The 19,796-nt window shown below is 38.1% G+C and overlaps 1 protein-coding gene and 1 long non-coding RNA gene across 6 annotated transcripts in view; both read left to right on the plus strand.

Moving 5' to 3' along the window:
• The window catches only part of LOC310710619, a 433,355-nt gene that overhangs the window by 341,805 nt on the left and 71,754 nt on the right, over positions 1-19,796 (plus strand). The window lies entirely within an intron of this gene.
• Positions 1-19,796, plus strand: part of CDIN1 (CDAN1 interacting nuclease 1) — a 118,008-nt gene that overhangs the window by 62,551 nt on the left and 35,661 nt on the right. For 4 of the 5 annotated variants that reach the window (XM_083509915.1, XM_083509918.1, XM_083509916.1 and 1 more), the window contains 5 exons: positions 3,755-3,834; positions 4,161-4,210; positions 8,955-9,022; positions 11,592-11,657; positions 13,295-13,400. In XM_083509915.1, coding sequence (XP_083366041.1) covers positions 3,755-3,834; positions 4,161-4,210; positions 8,955-9,022; positions 11,592-11,657; positions 13,295-13,400 — 370 coding nt within the window. Of the gene's footprint in view, positions 1-3,754; positions 3,835-4,160; positions 4,211-8,954; positions 9,023-11,591; positions 11,658-13,294; positions 13,401-14,353; positions 16,567-19,796 lie in introns of all 5 variants that reach the window. The other variant, XR_014527694.1, reaches the window with a different exon arrangement.

The following is a 19,796-nucleotide window of genomic DNA, read 5'->3' on the forward strand; positions in this document are numbered from 1 at the left end:
ATATGTGTACCCAAATTTTCCTGAACTGTGTGACTCTTTTTGACAGGGATTGCACAGGAAATGACAATGCACTATTCAATAATAATAATAATAATAATAATAATAATAATAATAATAATAATAGAATATTTACATTTTGGGCATATATTATAGCCACCATGAAAACACAACCCCATGCCAAATTCTACTCATCTCCGCTGAAATGCTAAGCAAAGCTTTTGCCATGGATAACTGCTCTCATCTGGTAATTCTTCATGTCCTTGATTGTGGCTGCCATGATTGTGGCATGGGGAGTCTCAATGCAATGATGTTTGTCCATGCGGTAATGATGTTATGACAAATGGAAGGGAAGATCTCTCTGCAGGGATGCAATTTGGGGCAGCATTCCATATGCTCTGACTCTCTCATTAAAAGCGGTGAAAAGCTTGGTCCACTCCCATCCCACACATGTAACCTGTGTCCCATAACAATCTTCCAGTTCAGCTGAGAGAATCCACTACATGGTAATTTTTGCCCAATATGCTATGAGAGCAAGAAGTGTCATTCTCCTACAACTGGTCAATTCACAATATAACAGTTCTCATCCGTACTTTGATCATTTGAGGCCCAAGTGGGTTTAGTGGCAGATAGTGCCTCATCAACCGTTTCCCCCAAGACTGCATAGAGTTCGGCATATTGGGTCAGGATGCAGCCAGCATTCCACACATCAGCATTGGTGACCACATGCTTGAGGTGGTAGATGATTTTGTCTACCTTGGCTCCACCATAACCAGCAGCTTCTCCATTGACCCTGAGCTGGACAAGTGTATTGGCAAGGCAGCTACGACAATGGCTCACCTCTCCAAAACACTGAGCTCTTCACACTGGAATTTGTGGGAGGTTCAGTGAATTGGTATTGTATTGGGCCGCTGGCGCTGGATTTGCTTGTTTTGCAGTATTTTGTAGAATATCTGTTGAGCAGATGCTTTTGTTATGTAAACCACACTGGGATTTTTGTATGGAGAATGGTATATAAATTAAAGAAAATAAAGAAATTCCTTCCCATGGCGATTAAGTTAAACCAGAGCTCTAATAGTCCCCCCCCCCCCAAATTGTCTGCCTTTTGGTGGTCAGAATTATGCTGGTAAGGGGGCGGGAAGGAAAATATTTCTTTTGTACTGATTTGCTTTGGCTATTTTTACATGAACATGTGGATTAAATGTAAAATATAGAATCCTAGGAAAAATTTATGGAAATACTAATCCTAAAACAGATTAGCCTGTCTGGCTTCAGTTTAATTATTGTTTAGCATCCTAATTAAGTTAATGGCAATAAATATATTTTAAGCATTTGCAGTATTTATTTGGAAATAGAAACATGTAATGTAGTTTATGCTCAGCATAAGAAAATGGATTGATGTTTAATGGATGGCTTCAGTTTATTAAATATAGTCAGCTGCTGTGGTTTTCCGTAAAATTTATTTATTTATTTATTTATTTATTTATTTATTTATTAAATTTGTATACCACCTTTCATCCAAAGATCACAGGACAGGTCACAACATAAAATGATAACACAAAATACATAATAAAACAAAAGAAAACCGATAACTCCCATCCACAAATACATCTACAGTGGATCCTCTAGTTATGTACCGCTCTGGATACGTAACGTCCGGGTTACGAACGCGGCAAACCCGGAAGTGTATATTTCTGGGTTTCGCCGTGCGCGCATTCGCAGAAGCGCTCAATCGTGCCGTGCGCTGAAGCGGCGCCTCTGCCTACGGACTTTTCAGGTTGCGATGGACCCCCCAGAACAAATTTACCATAATTCGTATCCGGAGGATCCACTGTAAATGCCCATGGAAATGTTAATCAGCCAAAGGCCTGGTTATAGAGAAACCTTTTCACCTGGCAACCAAAGGTATGTAATGAGGGCGCCAGGCAAGCCGCCCTAGGGAGAGCATTCCACAAACAGGAAGCCACCACAGAAAAGGCCCACTCTCATGTTGCCACTTTTTGGACCTCTCACAGAGGAGGCACATGTAGAAGGGCGTCAGATGATGATCATGGGTCCAAGTCAGTTCATAATTTCAAGAAAATAATTGAAACTCTCCCTGACCACAACTAAGTACTTGCAAAAATTTTTAATAAGTTCCACCTTTTAAAATACTGTACCAAAATTATTACATTCTGTTTTTAAAGCTATATGCTAGTTTATATTGGTATTATATAGGTGTTCATTTTATTTATTTGGTCAATTGATATCCTGCCCTTTGTCAGATTAATGGGGAGGGGCGGTGTTCAACCTTCTGTATTCACTGTAATGCCTGACATTTTAAGGTAACATTTATTTAATAAATGCTGTAATCAGTCTCCCTTGTGCCTTGGCAAAACAGTGGCATGAACAGAGAAACAATTTTCTGTATTTTAATTCTGTATTACTTTTTGTTTGTTCTACCCTTTTCAAAGGCATTTTCCAATAAAAAGCCTTCTCCAAAGATAAGTGGGATTTGAAAAGCAAATTCTGGTGTCTGTGTTGAAATTTCGCTTTAGGTACATGTCGTATTCTAGGAAGGTGAATATGAGGAATAGGTACTGATCTCACCACATGTCTGCATATGATCAGTATGTGGACATAAGATAGATGGAGGGATGGAACAGCTACTGCAGCTTCTCCCTATTGATACAGATTGACTCCACAGGATTATAGTTTTATACTTTAGTATTTGAGTCTCCCTGAAGAGAAATCTCCCTGAAAAAGACCCTGATGTTGGGAAAGATTGAGGGCACAAGGAGAAGGGGACTGCAGAGGATGAGATGGTTGAACAGTGTTCTTGAAGCTACCAACATGAGTTTGACCAAACTGCAGGAGGCAGTGGAAGACAGGAGTGCCTGGCGTGCTCTGGTCCATGGGGTCACGAAGAGTGGGACACGAGTAAACGACTAAACAACAACAAATTTGAGGAAAGGACCTTCCTTGCCTCCATATGCAACTTTGCTGGGAGACCTCAAATACCTCAGATATTTAAAAGACCCTCTTGGGTGTTATGTTCAGTAAGTTGTGGAATTTCCTTTCCACAGAGGTGTACCTGGCACCACTGATACAGAAACTGAGGTTTCAGGGAATAAGGGGCATAGAAGATACACAGTTTTACTCAGAGCAGACCCACAGAAGTTAACCCATTGAAATTAACATTTCAATGAGTCTACTCTGAGTTAAACTTAATTTAACACCATTCATTTTATATGTAGAAAGGCAAGTACAGCATTGTAATGGTTGGTATCCATCTGTTTCGGGAGACACCTAGTTGCACTAGTGGTAGTGTTGATCTTTAAATCCTATGACAACTTGTTTCTTGTGGTGGTGGTTCATTTGTTACCATTTTCAATTTTAAGCCATTTTGAAATTTAAAGAAAAGCAGAATATAAACATTATAATTTAAATGCTTGTTTGTTTGTTTCCACCACCACCACCACCATCATCATTTTACTGTAATGTAATACCATTTTCCATGTTTAAAAGAGTGTTATAATTACTCACCTAGTTTCTGAATCATGGCAGTCAAGTGCACAATTGTGACTGCTTACATTTTATTGAATTAGGTGAATTGTGCATACAAAACTGTGCAGGATTACATCAGTTTTGAAAACGGAATGCATTCAGATGTTATTCGTGTTTTCTTAGCATGTTTCACTCCCTCCACCTCCCACCCGACAGCTGGTTAGTGACATGCTTACAGCAACACTTACAGTATCATCTTCTTCCTCCACAGCTTCCAAAACTCTTATAAACAGTATGCTGCGGGACCCTTCTCAGATTCCAGATAGAATTCTAGCAAACCAGATCTATCAGGTATTCATCTCTTGGTGGCTGTGCCGTTATCTGCCTGGCAGTGTAAAGGATTTTAAACCTCATTTAATTACTGTCATCATAATCTATCACTGAGGTCAGGCAATGCATAAATGGCAATGCAATATTTGTGAAGAGAGCATTTCGCTTTTTAATGGGTTGTTTTTATAGAGAATAAAAAGCATGCAATTTTTGTTTTCCGTGACTAACTCTGAAAAGCTTTTGATGGCCCTTATGAAGAAAAGTAATTACTGTTTTTTAGGATTCTGTTTAACTGTAATAGTTCTGCAGTTGCCCATCACTGTACTACTTTTCTTATTTGTCTGCAGTGTACTGTGAATGACTATTGTTATGGACCGCTGGTGGACTGCATCAAACAGTATCCTTTCTCGTAAAAGTTTAGGTGCACAATTGATGAGCTTAGACTCTGTGGAGGAGACGTGTCTGGCTTTAACCTGACATAAAGTTCTGCTTCACAAAACACATATCATACTCCTCTCTTTTACATTCAATCAACTACAAGAGGGTCATTGCAGACCCTGTCTCTTACACTGTTTAACTAACATCAGATATGCCATATGAAAGTTGTCAGTGCAGTAGATATACATTTCCTGTGCTTAGATGGAATCCTATTGCTGTTGGTCACATGAAATATGTAATCTTGTATCAAATTATTAGCTGTCATAACTTACATAGTACTGTAAAAATTGTTACCTGCTTTGCATTTTCCATTGGACAAAGGGTATTTGAAAAAGTGACAATATCTGCATGTTCTTGCATCTGTCCAAAGTGGACAAATACAGTTCAAGATAGCTGATGAACAGAAAGCTTCCTAAAGCCTTATAATGGGAGCTCAGTGCTTCAGACTAGGACTCTGCATAGTACAGTGGTACCTCGCAAGACGAATGCCTCGCAAGACGAAAAACGTGCAAGACGAAAGAGTTTTCCGTTTTTTGAGTCGTTCTGCAAGACGAATTTCCCTATGGTCTTGCTTCGGAAGACGAAACGTCTTGCGAGTTCTTGCGAGTTTGTTTCCTTTTTCTTAAAGCCGCTAAGCCACTAATAGCCGCTAAGCCGCTAATAGCCGTGCTTCGCAAGACCAAAAAACCGCAAGACGAAGAGACTCACGGAACAGATTAATTTCGTCTTGCGAGGCACCACTGAACTTGAAAGATGATGGTGAACTGAGTTCTTCAATGAAGAGGAGACCTGTAATTCCGTTCAAGTCTATAAACTGAAAAATTTCTTACTGTTTGGAGCAAGGATAGGAAACTTGAGGCTCTGTGGATATTGTTGGACTCGGTCAGCCCCAGTCAGCATGGGCAGTGGTCAGGGATGATGAGAATTGTAGCCCAACAGCAACTGGAGGGCCATAGGTTCCCCCCAGTCTAGGGGCTGTCCCTTTTTATATCACTTGTCCCCTGGATATTATCAGGAAATATTGAGTTTTAGGATGGTAAAGAAATTGTATGCCAGCCCCAGGTGAGATCTCCACCCAAGTTTTATTTGTATAATAATTTTTAAATTGGTACTACCTTTCCAAAAAGCTCAAAAAATCCAAATTGAAAACATAAACAGGTAATTTTCAAAGCATGGTAAAATCAAAGTGAATGATTACTTCAGCAAATTCTATCTGGTTTCCTATATCAGGTGTACTCTGGATGGCTCTCCCCACAAAATGGCCTGGTTCACATATCATGATTAGCCAGTGGGTTGCGGTTTGTGGTTAGTGAGGAGAGAGCTTAACCACAAGCCCCAGTTTGGACGACAAGCTAAGCCAAAGTTTGGCATAGCTCAGCATAGCAGAGAAGTGCAAAGCAGCTATGAGCTTCTATCCAGGAACCTGCACACCCACACAGTCCTGCTAAGCCATAGTGTAATTTGCAGATCAGTTCTCTAGGGCAACTGGGATATCTCCTCATTTGGGCAACTGGGCAGTATCCTGCTTCCTAAGAGAAGGGGTGCCTAATGAAGGCTCTGTGGGGACCATGCTAAGCCTTTTTCAGCTGCTACTCTTTGAAGGTTCCATGGTAGCCATAGGGAGACTTGCCCCCGCCTCCCTGATGCTTACTACGTAACATCCAGGGCTAGGGAGCACCAGGGCTTTGGTCTCTGCCAATGCGACATCTCCACAACTGTGTGTGCAAATCAGTCCCACATAGCACTTAGTGGGGTGAAGTAGGTAATTAATTCTGCCCCGCTCCATTGCTCTTCCCGCAAGCTACTGCTTTGCACATAGCTCTGGCATTAGATATTGGGGTTCTAGTTAAAAACAAAGTAGATCCTGTGACCTGAGGTCTACCTACTTGCATAAAACAAAAATAAAATACCTCAGAGAACTCTTTGAGAGCGGCAAAGTTCCTTCCATAGTGCCTTTGAGAGAGATTAATGAAGAACAGCACAGCTGCCTGTATGCCTGAAACCTCCCATCTACTGTTCTACATGGCTTGGTTATATGTAGGAACATTTAATTCAGTGTTGCAAAATATGCACCTGGGCCTGCTCACAAGTCACAAATTAAGTAATAGAATTCAGATCCCTATTCAATCATAAAGGTCAGTTACTGGGCTCACACCCAGTCCTGTTTTGAACAATTCCTCCACCTCACACAGCACTTCATCCCCAGATGTTTCAAAAGATCCTCACAAGCCTCTGGAGAGGTTTTGCAGAGGTAGATGCTGGAGTAGATTATCAGGAAACTTTGCTTCCATTAACTTATTTTGGGAACCCCAGAGGAGGCAGTGAGATTCCTTCTGTGCTACAAAAATTGCTTTATCTGCATGGTACATTAGTGCAGGATTGTGCAGCCATTCTGAGCTACATCTTGTTCTAGCCCTGACCATTGCACAGGGTGAAAAAACAATGCTTTTGAGAAAACTCTAATACAGCAGCAGTTTATAGGATTAGTTAAATGATATTTGCTATATGGTATTTTATGCACATTGTAGATCGTCAAAATTTCTGATCAGTTTTCACAGAACACCATGGTAATAGTTTGTTTGTTTTTTAAATTGTCATCCATGGGACAGGTTGCATTATCCCAGACTGTGTAGGAAGGCATTATTTGTGAATATATGTTTTTGAATTTCTCTGCAATGCTGACCTCATTTACCTGAGACTAAGTCCAGTTGAATGGAATAGTACGGGTACTTTCTTCTGAACAGACATGGTTAGGGTTGCAACCCTACACCTAGGGAAGTGGGGTTAGGCTTGCAGCCTTAGTTGTTAATTTTAAGGCATACAAAGTAGCTTTAAATCAATTTAAAGTTAAGGTTTTAAAAGCATAATGTCTTCTAAGGATTGCATATTGATTTTAAATACAACTATCTAATTATATATGCATGGACTAAAGAATGAAGTCAACCTCTTTGTAAATGCCAGGAGGCTATTTTTCAGTAATAGTTTGGCTGCTTACGGGAAACTAGACTGCTGGATTGCATGAGTAGAAAATGGCTCATGAGGTTATTTACAAGTTTTGCCCCATGATCAGTGCCATACATCAATAACAGGTATTACTGTAGGCCAAGTCTAAGTGTTTCTGCTTATGGTACATTATAAATTTTGTTCGTAGAATTTATCTTACATTTTTTGTGATCATTCATTTTCTTTCTTTGGCTCTGTCATTATATTAGAGTTTAATGCAGTACATGATTTCTATTCCAATGTTATATTTGTGTGATGCAGTTTCTTCTTATTCTTTTTGTATTCAAGCTGTTATTCCTTCTAGAAATTAGAGATTAATAAGAATGGGAAATCCATTTATAGTTAAAATGTTTTAAAAACATCTGTGAAGTTAATTCATCAGCTGATAGTTTAATCATAATTATAAATTGCTTTTTCTATCACGATATAACAAAGGTTGGTAGCAATGCAGAGATATATTCTATGATAACTTCCATAACGAAACAGATTTCAAATGAATGTATAGAAAGAAGAGGTGCATATTATTTGCTGAATTTCTCAGTGGCTTTCAATACAATGAAGCACAGTATCCTACTAGGCTGCCTCTTTGGTGTGGGAATGGAATGCATGGCATTATGGTGATTCCATTTCTACATAAAGATTGGGTAGAAAGGATGGCCCTGGGAGATATCTGTATGAGACTCCTGGGTGAGGTCATAAGGGGTTTGGGAGTTGGGCAGCCCCAGTATGCAGTATTTCTCATCGGCATCTGAGACTATGCAGGTTCTAACTGTTCTCTGGTCACTGTCCATTTTGATGGGTTGGATGTGGGCTAATAAATCGAAACTAAATTGTGAGAGGACTGAACTTCTGTGACTAGTGGTTTCTGTGTTCAGGAATTAGATGGACAACCTGTTTTCACACTCTTAATCAAGGAGCAGGTTTGTAGTTGGGAGACACTCTTTGATTCGACTTACTCACTGGAAACTTAGGTGTCTGCAGTGGTACAGAGTGCCTTCTCTCAACTATTTTTGGTTTATTAGCTACAACGGTTCCTAGACAGCGATAGCCTGATCACAGTAATTTATGATCTGGTTACCTCCCATTCAGATTATATCATTTGGAGTACTATTGAAGATTGTTTCTCGGGCAAAATGTGTCTGCTTGGCTTTTGAATGGAGCCACTAGCTGGCTTCTAAGTGGTTTACAACTATAAAAATCAACACATAATTAAAATATGCATTAACAATTCTATTGGGTGCTAATACTCCCATAATTAAAATGTGCAATAAAAGCAACCATTTAAAAGCATAACAAAACAGTTAAAACAAATAGCAGAAGCAAAGTAGAATCAGAAGTTCAGCTCAGGAAAATTATTAAACCCTGCTCTCATTTAAACTTAAATATTTATGTGGGATTTTAACTAATACAGACTTCTTATTTTGCCAAAGTTATTGTTACCTACCCTCAGAGCTTTGGATTAAGGTTAGGATATATTTTAAATAAATAATATATTGGCATTCTTTGTGTGGCCCACTAATGCTTCTTTCTCTTTCTACTTTGTGGATTAAAAATGGCTTCGGGGGGGGGGGGAATTGGAATCATTCCACCAAGGTAGTCAGTATTCACTGCTGCATAACTGTATTCAGCATCATATAATTCTAAAACTGAATTTTATTTCAAACACTATGCCTTTCCTTCCTTGATGGAAAAAAAATCAGTGCAGTTGGACATGAGCATGAAGTCTTATTGCAAGAAATGCTTTTGGAGAAAAATATATCTTTTTTAGGTAAGATTTTATATTTTAATTTAGTACCTAAACATTCCACATCTCAGTAGCTTTTCCAAAAGAGGTCTCCATAGATATCCTGTATTAGATAGTAAAGAGAGGCTAAGAAATGATTGATGAGGTACATGTTATCTTTTATTGATTTAGACTTGAGCAGGAACTCAGTTACCTAATACCCCATACTGCACGGGCACAAGCTAGCAATTAATATTTTATAGAATAAGTAGCTGGGAAAAATGCTTTAATATCAGCTGCTGTATTACTTTTGGTGTCATGAGATATTAGCCATAATCTAGGTCTTAGGAGACGCAGTAGGAAGCATAAGAAATATTAGCTGCATAATGCTTCATGTATTAAAAATAAAACAACCACCACCATACAGGAGGAATTCACTGGTTTCCTTAGAAGCATGTTTATTCCTTCATATTTTTGAACAAGTATATTAAGCCTTCTTGCATTATCTCTAATCTAACAATGCAAAATGTTAACCTTTATAAGAATATTATTGCTGTTCATTGTAGAAGTATCACTTTACTTTTCTGCAGTTAACACTTGCTTAATGCAGTTCTTATTACAGTGGTACCTCAGGTTACATACGCTTCAGGTTACATACGCTTCAGGTTACAGACTCCACTAACCCAGATATAGTGCTTCAGGTTAAGAACTTTGCTTCAGGATGAGAACAAAAATCGTGTTCCAGTGGCGTGGCGGCAGCGGGAGGCCCCATTAGCTAAAGTGGTGCTTCAGGTTAAGAACAGTTTCAGGTTAAGAACGGACCTCCGGAACGAATTAAGTACTTAACTCGAGGTACCATTGTATTTAAATAATCATTGGACTTCCCTAGAAAGCATGATCTCACTCTTTGGATTTTGTTGTGTTGATTGGAAAACACTCAATGCAAGAAAGTTGCTGTTTTTCACCTAGAAAGGCTTAGCCAAAAGTGAGACCCCCCCACCTACTACAGTAGTAATGTCATTTAAAAAATAATAATTAAATAAATATTTTACATACTTTTTATATCAAGATATTATTGATGGAGTTTACATCAATGCTCAATACATGTTATGATTTGAGCATACTAGTAGAACATAACAGAATACTATTTTCAAATACTAGAAAGCTGCTGTAGTGTGTCTTCCACTTTGAGAAACAATACTTGAAGAGTTTATTTCCTAAGCATTCTTCAAAAATTGGCATTCATAAATATCAAAAGCACTTTTCAGAATTAGGTGAATTCTGTTAGTCTATGATAGAATACTAGATGTACCACTTCAAACCTCAAGTAAAATATACAAATTTGAGAAAATGCCAGAGTCTCAGGCTTGAATATCCCATCCTCCTTCTTCATTCATAAGGGTAAAAAGTTAAAGCTTCCATCTGCAGTTTGAAACAAGCAACAGTTTCCTGTTGCATTTAAATCTAGAAAAGTGTCATTTTATCCAATCACAGCGAATCATAACAAACCAGGGTCTCATGATTTCTCATATTTTGATTAACTATTGTTGCTAGTCAGCCTTGAATCATGGTTTGCTGTTGGCTTACTGATTTGTTAGGAAAAAGGTGATCCCAGATTCAGACACAGCGCTAAGCTATCCCCTTCCTGGTTTGTTTTCCCAGAAAAGAAAAGAAGAAAAATGAGAATGATTAGTTTACATGTACCATCACACAGTTTGTACTACACTGAAGTTTCCCATCAGCTGTGTTCATACTTTATTAAGGTTCACAGCTGATGGGAAACTTCAGTGTAGTACAAACTGCAAAAAAAAAAAAAAGCTTTTAATTTCCATCCCCTTGCATATAAGTAAAGGGGAGGGTGAAGCACTGGCAGACTTTGGGCTCTCAAATTTCAGCAGCACTCTGTGTGATGCTAAAATTCAGCATGTCCCTCCTGTTTCTCATGCTCCATCTACACTCCCCTGCAGCACGGCACCCACTACCAATTGCACTAACCTAAACCCACCTCTGGGTGAAACTTGTGAACCTGAGGCTTGCCGCAGCTCATCCTCAAAGTGAAAAGTCACAATTTCCCATTATGTTTGAACTTGGACTTTGTGTCTGTCTATGTGCCACTGGAATGTGATGGCTCAATGCTAGATAGTTCAACATGGAAGCAAATTAAGAGGCTAGAATAACTTCTGTGTCCTATAATAACTTTTAAATGATTTTATTTTATTCTCATTTCCACCCAACGTATAAATTGAGCGGAAAGTACAGCATGTCTTCATTGTGATAACACTAGCTATTTCTTAAAGTTACTTTCAGAGAGATCCAATCAACTAAAATATTTTATTTTGAATATTTTTCAGTAACAAAGTACTGTATGACAGGTTGAATTAATGATGTTTATAATGAAGACATAAAAATGCAGAGATGACAAAGAAGCATTTTTATATTCATGTATCAGGTTTGCTAAGAAGGTTCATTTAATCTGACACAGCATTGCACGCGTAAGAAGGATATGTATGAGTGCATTAGTAATTCTTGTACCTCCGTTCAAAAGAAAATTAATTATTCTGCTATCTGGTTAAAAGAATAATACTATTGTTTATAATATTTATTCTTTTTATAGCTGAAGATCAGTTACGTGCAAAAGGTTATGACAAAACACCAGATTTCATATTAGAGGTGCCAGTCGGTGAGTCCATGAGGTTTTTAAGCTTTGGTGGGTGAATCTGTTTATACTGAAAAGCTAACGTTCTTAAAGGCATTATGGGAGACACAGGATAATCATAACACTCTGTTACATATTCACAGTAATGAAACAATGCCTGTAATAATTACGGAGCAGGAGGGAGGGATAAAAAAACTTAGATCCCAGACTGACCTAAGACCCTGATCCATAAGTAAACCTGTTATAGAAACATGTCATAGAAGCATCTGGATTTATTCAAATGTGTAAGTTGTTGACCTGAGACAAATATTTTAAAATCTGCTTTATCCTTAGTCATTGCAAAAGCTAAAATACTGTTCCTCCGTGAGACAAACTTTAACCATAATTTGTCAGACTTTGTGCCACTCCTAATGCCCCAGTTGCGAATGCAGGTTAGCTGCCATGGTGCAAATGATAGATTGTGTCATGGGAGCTAAAGAGGCATCCTGCAAATGGTAATTAGGTCAAAGACATTCAGCTGTGCCCCACTTACTGAAAGTCCCAACACTGCTGCAGTGTGTGTGTTTGTGTGTTGCTACACAGTGGTCCATTTGACCAGGCTGTTACAGATGAAAAATACACACAGAAAAATCTTGGCATATACAAGTTTAGCAGGTGTGCTAAGCACCTGCATTGGTCTTGCAACTGAATTAGAACTACATCATAGATTTGACATAGCACTTGACTTCTAGCCCTTGCTATGCCAGAATTGCACAAAAGAGCAATTCTAAAAATCATTTTAGAAAAATATAAGTGCCACTCAGTGCAAGGAAACCTGAGGTCCATTGTGGGCTTGCATGCTTGTATTTGTTTACCTGTGCCCATGCACCTTTTTAAAAATCTCATCTTGCTTTTGAAATACAATTTTTTTTTAGTATAAAAAGAATGAAAAATTACTACCCCCCTCCAACCTCACAATGTCTTGTGATAGCAGTGTCTCACACCAAATGTAACTGACCTGTAGAAAGGACACTATGAATTGAAAACAGAGATGTTGTATGTACCCTTGTTAACCACGAAAATCCTTTAATAAAAACAACTATAAAAAGAGCAGTACCCCACCACACCAAAAAGTGTGCTGCTCCAAGCCAAGCAGGGATTCAGATTTGCGCACATGGAAAGCTGCCACTTCCATCAGAAAAATTTTCCTTGAATCCATTGGTTCAGATCCAAACTTCTAGAGCAGCAGAAAAGAAGCTTGTTCCATCTTCCGTGTAACAGCCCTTCAGATATTTGAAGATAGTTATCATATCACCTCTAGCAACATCTGGAGGTGCGTAGGTTTCCCAGTCTTGTGGTACAACATGGTACAGCAATATTGTGCCCATGTTTCTGCCTTTCCCACGCAAGCTTCACAGTCCCTGTATTTCCCCTAACGCTTCATTGGGGACATAATACCCAATTATTCTGCCCATAAATAATTGAACCCTTAAAGATGCAAGCACACTGTGAAAAGATTGAGTGACTGTGTTTTTCAGTACGGTTTAAAACCGAGGAAGCCTTGCATAACAATAAATTGTGTTAGATTATTCTTAAGATATATTCATTTACTGTGATTTTAAGAATTTGTAAGCGTTTGGGTTCATTTTAAAAATGTATTTTCCCCCCCTTCCTCCATTTAGCTGTAGAAGGTCATATCATTCATTGGATTGAAAGCAAAGCCTCTTTTGGAGATGAGTGTAGCCACCAAGCCTATCTACATGACCAGTTCTGGAGTTACTGGAACAGGTAGATTCTCTTTCTTTCTTTCTTTCTTTCTTTCTTTCTTTCTTTCTTTCTTTCTTTCTTGTTATTTAAACTGTAGGCCATATGTACATTATTGCTATTTGTCTGGAAGAAAAGAAAGAATGTTGACATGAAATGGATGTCCGCTCGGCAAGCAGCCACCTCTCTGAGCAGCTCTTGCTTATGGGCCCCGGCATTTTTCATTGCATAAGCATAGTATGTTTGCTGTAGTATTAACGACTGAGATCCTGAGGCATCTTGGGACTGATCAAGCACTGGTGGGGGTTCTCAGTGTGGCAGCCTGTAGCACACAACACTAGAAACCTCTTACCACCTCAGCTTGGGTAAAGAAGTGCAAGAACATGTCCCTTACCTATGATCTGAATTTGGCCTCTTAATATTACACACACCCTTTTAATGTTTCAGGTAAAATCCATGGTGTCTTTGCCTTTGTGGAAAGCACTTCAGTTCTTGCAAGTCAGGTCACACAACTACTCACTTTTGTACCCTCCAAAATAGAATAGGATATATTGCAGAGAGCTGCAGTAGGTGGCAGGGATCCATAACTTGTAGTGGCCAAAGGCCTTTCCACTCGGTCAAAGTCACCATTGGATAAAGTCCATCCTCTGAAGGTTCCTTTGTTCATCTTCAATGGCAGGCACTTATTATCAATGCTGTTTTTTTTTGTTTTTTTAAAAAGGTGCCATGAACTTTCCCTTATTCTCTTACAATAGCAATGGTGCCCACCTAAGAGGTGCCGATGAGTTCCAGTGATCCCCAGCTGGAAAAAAGCCCTGCTTATCATTAAAATTAAAACTATTAATCTTCCCTTGAAAATTCGTTTCTGCAGGCATTCAAACACGTGCTCCCTCTCTCTTGCCAAGCCTGTGATCCCAAAGTAACTGCTACACTGAAACCTTTTGTGTCCTACTGTTTCTGCCTTTTACTTCTTCCAGGCTCTCCCCAGTTATTTCACAGAGGTACACCCCACTGATAGAAGAAATGTATCTTAGCCTACCAAGCTGCCATGTTTGATACTTTTGAGAGATACTTGTGCTGAATATATAAAGCTGATATATTGATTCTGAGTTAGACCAGTAGCCTGCCTAGCAGATCTCAAGAGTCTCCAGCACTGACTCTTTTGTAGCCCTGCTACCTGTGCTCATTTTATGTGAAGATGTCATGGATGGAACGTAGGGCCATTTGTTTCAATGCCCACTTGCTCTGCCCCTGTATTGTGGCCACTCCTGGGTGCATTTTTGCTCTGTAAGATGGCAACAAATCGCTCTGTGTTTGGTAAAATATTAAAAGTACATGAAAATCTAATTTGGTTTAATTATATAGTTGAATTCCAACCTAAAGCTGTGCACTTGCATATTTTGCTGTAATATACTAATGAGTAAACTAGTACTATCAAGAGACAGATTAATTAATAATTAGTAACTTCACTGTCAATTATGACTTACAGTAAGTAAGGATGCAGTCAGTTTACTATTTCCATTGTTTGCAAATCTGGCTGTCGTGTCTCTAGACTATGTTTTAGTGAGTCCCAGGAGAAACCTTGACACTGTTATTATCGGAAGTAACTTTGCTACGTTTGAAGAAGGCACTAACAAAATGTCTTCTTTGACACTGATATTAGAATAATGATAATTCTACATAATGAGAGTAGCATTTATTCTACACTCTTTGAATATGAATAGCAAACCTTCCATCTTCTGAAATCTTTCACTATTTAATTGTAATCTAAATGTCTTTAGTACGCTGCATACACTCCTATTGATTAAATAGGAAAGTTCCTATTTAGTTAATAGGAGTGTTCGAAATTTTCCGAGTGTGTTCATTGCTAATCAACACACCCAAAGTTCCTTTCTAAAAATGGCACATACCAAGTGATCCTAAATGCTCACTCAGAAGTTACACTGAGATTAAGGTGGCCTGTACTCCATACTAAGTGTGCTTAGAATAGCATAGTCCTATACATATACATAGGCACAAGGCAAAAACAACCCTCTTCTCCCAAGCCTTTGCCTAATTATACATTCTATGGATTGTTATTTGGTGTATATTTAGGGGCTTTTATATTGTAAACCGCCCTGTGATCTTCTGAAGAAGGGTGATGTAGACATATAAAAATAAAATAATTCATGTCTGCGCACAATGTTCAGTGGGCCTACTCTCAAGTAAGTGGGTTTAGAATTGCAGCCTAAATTGCACCTGGTGAAGATAAAAAAGTATAATGTTCAAAGAAAGTAAAACTTAAATTCCATTTTAACTTGCGTCTATAAAATACCATTTATCACACATGTGCAAAAAGATGTGAGGAAGACAAAGTTATTTAATGTACAGTACTGAGTATTTTGATAATAATGTTATCAGTTGATATGTTGAGGTAAAGTTAAATTGTTTGGAAATGTTTGGAAAAGGAAGACATCCTTTCCCTAGCACAATGTCAATATCTAGCAGTTTAGGGGCTTAAAAAGTTGTATTGGTGAAATGAAACACAGTGGCTCAACAAACGGACTTAGTGGAAACCTTGGGAGTTGCATTTGTCAAGCATCTAGGAAAACTGTTCATGCATACCCAGTATCCAAAGCTTCATTGGCAGCCAATACACAAAGAACTGAAAGGTCATTCTTCTTCCTGCAGTATGATGGTTTGTTGACATATTTTGACACACTGGTACAATACTGAAAGGTTTTGACCTTATTCCAACACTCAGGGACTTAGGATTGCTTAAGCCTTCTAGTGCTTATGGAATTTCACAAATTCCACATTCTCTCTCCCTCTCTTATCTCCCATGCCTGTCCTAGCATTAGTTAACTTGTTTCAGAAATGGGCTTGAATGAATTTAGAGTCATGAATTACTGTCATTTTTCATTCAGGCTATCATTGTCAGGTGGGGGAGGAATTATTACGAGTACGCAGAGCAATAAAAAGTAGTGAATTTTAATTTTCTCACAGGAACCTTGTTATCCTAAAGGCCTTCAAAGGAACCCTGTAAAATGTTTGTGAGCAGAAAGTTGTATATTTGTTTAAAGCTTATGTGTAAGCTGTGTATTTTTCTTTCAATCAATCCTATGCATACTTTCCTGGGACTGTCTCCTTTAATTCAGTAGGATTTCAGATTGTGCAGAGGATTCTGCTGTTAACAGATAATTTTTCCAAAGTAGTATAAAGCATCTTTAGTCTGAAGGAATAAATTTTTAGTATTTGGATAATAGCCTAATCTTCAGAATTCTAAAGTTTGTGATATCAGTACAGTATGTTTATGATCGTGTTCTTTTTCTTTGCAGTAAAAATTCAGCAGTGGTGGCAACACAAAATAAAGTCACATAAAGTGCAATTAAGATTACATTAGCTAGTAAATTTCACTTTGGGAAAAATGTTTTCCATATTGAGCATTTTAGTAGTACACCAGATTTAGACAATCTTTTATAAATGTTTGTGAGGCTGTTCTATTTTTCTATGCTTTTTCTAAAAGTAAACAGAGTACTATGATCTTTCATTGTTTGAATTATATTTCTTTATATTTTTCCTCTAATCTTTCAAATATTGTTGCATCATTGGAGGCTATTCCATAATACAGACAGAGCGCTTTCAGCTTCCATCTATATTACTGCAAGGCATCAGCTCCAATTTCCTTGGTATTTCTCATTCAGATTAGACAAGCATCTAGGCTTACGTACGATAAGAGCTGACAGCATAGATCCTGCTATGTTTGCCAAAGGCCTGGTCACAGACACTCCACTATGTCAAAGAATGTCAGCCCCCACAGACCTTACCTTTCAGAACTCCTTGTAATTTTTAATTGACATTTACATCTGACATTTTGAATGTACATGTTATTGTTGAGTCTTTATCTACATATGAATGGTAGAAACATTTTCTGAACAGAACCAAAACATTTTTTAAAATTATTATTTAAGAAGGTTGCTTTGCTTGCTGAAACTCAGGCCTAGCTACATTCCCTCTTCCATTGTGTAATTTTTATGAGTGCTTTGCTAATCTAATTACGAAGCTTTCGCTGTGTGTGTAAAGAAATAAGTTAAAAGTAATTGACAAAAATAGAATCATCTTACTTTAGGACATACTAGCCATACAGTCATGCGGCAAGAATCTATATTTAAAACATTAGCTACATTATTTGGGATATTTTAAAACGTAGTACACAAAATGACATATTCATAACTATTCCAAACCCCATTTAAAGCATAATAATTTGAGGGGGGACTTTTAAATCCTTCTTTATTCCATGCCATGTAATATTTTTCTGCATGCATTTTCCAAATGGAAGTTTTAAATTATTTATTTTTTAAAAAAATTAAATTAAACGAATAAGGGTAATTATCCTAAATCGGAATAAGGAAGTTCAGTTGCTCATAAATGTCAATAAGCAAAGAACTAACAGAAGTGGTTTGTCACAAACGATCCTGCTTTTCTTCTAATTAGTTCATTTACATTTTACAAATTAACAGTAAATTTCAGATAGAAGATATTCCAGCAGCATACTATAGCATTACTGACCTGTATTTGTATCTGCCAAATTTAAGTTAATTAGAAATGTAGATGCTGTTTGTTTTATCTGTCACAAAGCTCATCTTTAAAAAAAGGCTAGACACACTCCCCCCTCCAACATTTATCATCTAAATAATAGTCTTCCCAAGATGGCAGCCTCATAATAAACTCTTTTCAGTGGAGTGATGGGTAATGAAGCTTGCTTGTGAAGGAAGCGAAAAATGTTGTCTAGCCAAATGCATGAATATGATGGCTGGAGAATCAGTGGACTTTCTCAGTCATCAATCTTTTTAGTAGCCTCTTACACATCTGAATATTTTGATAGATGATCTAATAATTGAGTTATCTATCTTTCTAACTATCAGAGTTGTATAAAAATTATTCTCACATTCTACTGAATATTAACTATATTAGACATCCAGTAAATTTTTCAAAAAAAGAAAAAGGAAGACCAGGTATTGGAAGAATTTTATGATGCAAATTCCCTTAATAAATTAACTAATGGAAATCTGAAGAATTAAACCTTCTGAAATTGTATAAGCATACAGTAAAGACAGAATCTGAAACTGATTATATTAAAAAACATTGGGATGTCTGCAAGACAAGTAAAGAGAAGTTCCTGATGTCACTAGTGGTAAATTCTAATAGTGTGTGAGATATAAAATAAAATATTTTTCAGAGTCTTTATATGGACTAACAGTGGTCTCAGATTTATTCACATCTGATTTTTACTTGGAATTGGTAAACATAGGGCCCAATGGAACCTGACATAGAAGGTCTGTGGCTAGAATCTCCCCTTTTATTTCATTTCTTTGTGCCCCCATTTGTTACTTTGAAGATGAGGAAAGTAAAATAAGAGCAATGGAGTATCATAGGTCTGCTGCCTCACACCTGGTAGAACCTATTGGTATTATCTTACAACATTTTGAATCTGGTTCTTCCTTATTGACATCTTTGAAACTTAGGCTATGTAACATACCATATTTGTGATTTGAAACATGGTGAGGTCATTTTTGTCCACTCTTTAAAGTCACTCTTTTACATTGCTGTAAACACCAGAGAGTGCGTGGAGATGTCTTCACCCACTGCACTCTACCTGATTTATTTCGCCATGCTGAACACCTATTCATTAGAACTGTTACCTGTGCATGTGCAGTGGCTGTCTCAAATATACGCACCTCAGCTGCACTATAGCTTACGTTTTCAATTGGGATGGAAGCTCATTTGAGGGGGAAAGCATCAAACAGCAGTATTTCTCAATAAACTATAGGATACATATGGATTGTGGCTAACATATTTCAAACATCATCGTTGGGAGGGCAGTGTAACCAGAATAGACACTAATGTATAGTATGGACAGCCTCAGACTGTGCTCCTAACAGAATTACTAGGAAATACAGGGACATGTAGGGACGCGGGTGGCGCTAAACCACTGTGCCTCTTGGGCTTGCCGATCAGAAGGTTGGCGGTTTGAATCTCCCCGATAGGGTGAGCTCCCGTTGCTCAGTGCCAGCTCCTGTCAACCTAACAGTTCAAAAGCATGCCAGTGCATGCATAGATAAATAGGTACTGCTCTGGCAGGAAGGTAAACAGAGTTTCCATGCACTGCTCTGGTTTCGGTGTTCTGTTGCGCCAGAAACGGCTTAGTCATGCTGGCCAAATGACCCAGAAAAACTGTCTGAGGACAAACACTGGTTCCCTCGGCCTGTAAAGCGAGATGAGCGCCGCAACCCCAAAGTTGTCTGCAACTGAGCTTAACCGTCAGGGGTCCTTTACCTTTACAGGGACATGTATCGGAGTAAATGTGCGTAAGATAGGCTGTATAAAGATGTTGGGGTGCGGAGACTACTGGCACTTAGTCTATACTAAATCTTTAATGTT

The sequence above is a fragment of the Podarcis liolepis genome (assembly GCF_965112155.1).
Source record: "Podarcis liolepis genome assembly, chromosome: 1".
Classification (NCBI taxonomy): domain Eukaryota; kingdom Metazoa; phylum Chordata; class Lepidosauria; order Squamata; family Lacertidae; genus Podarcis; species Podarcis liolepis.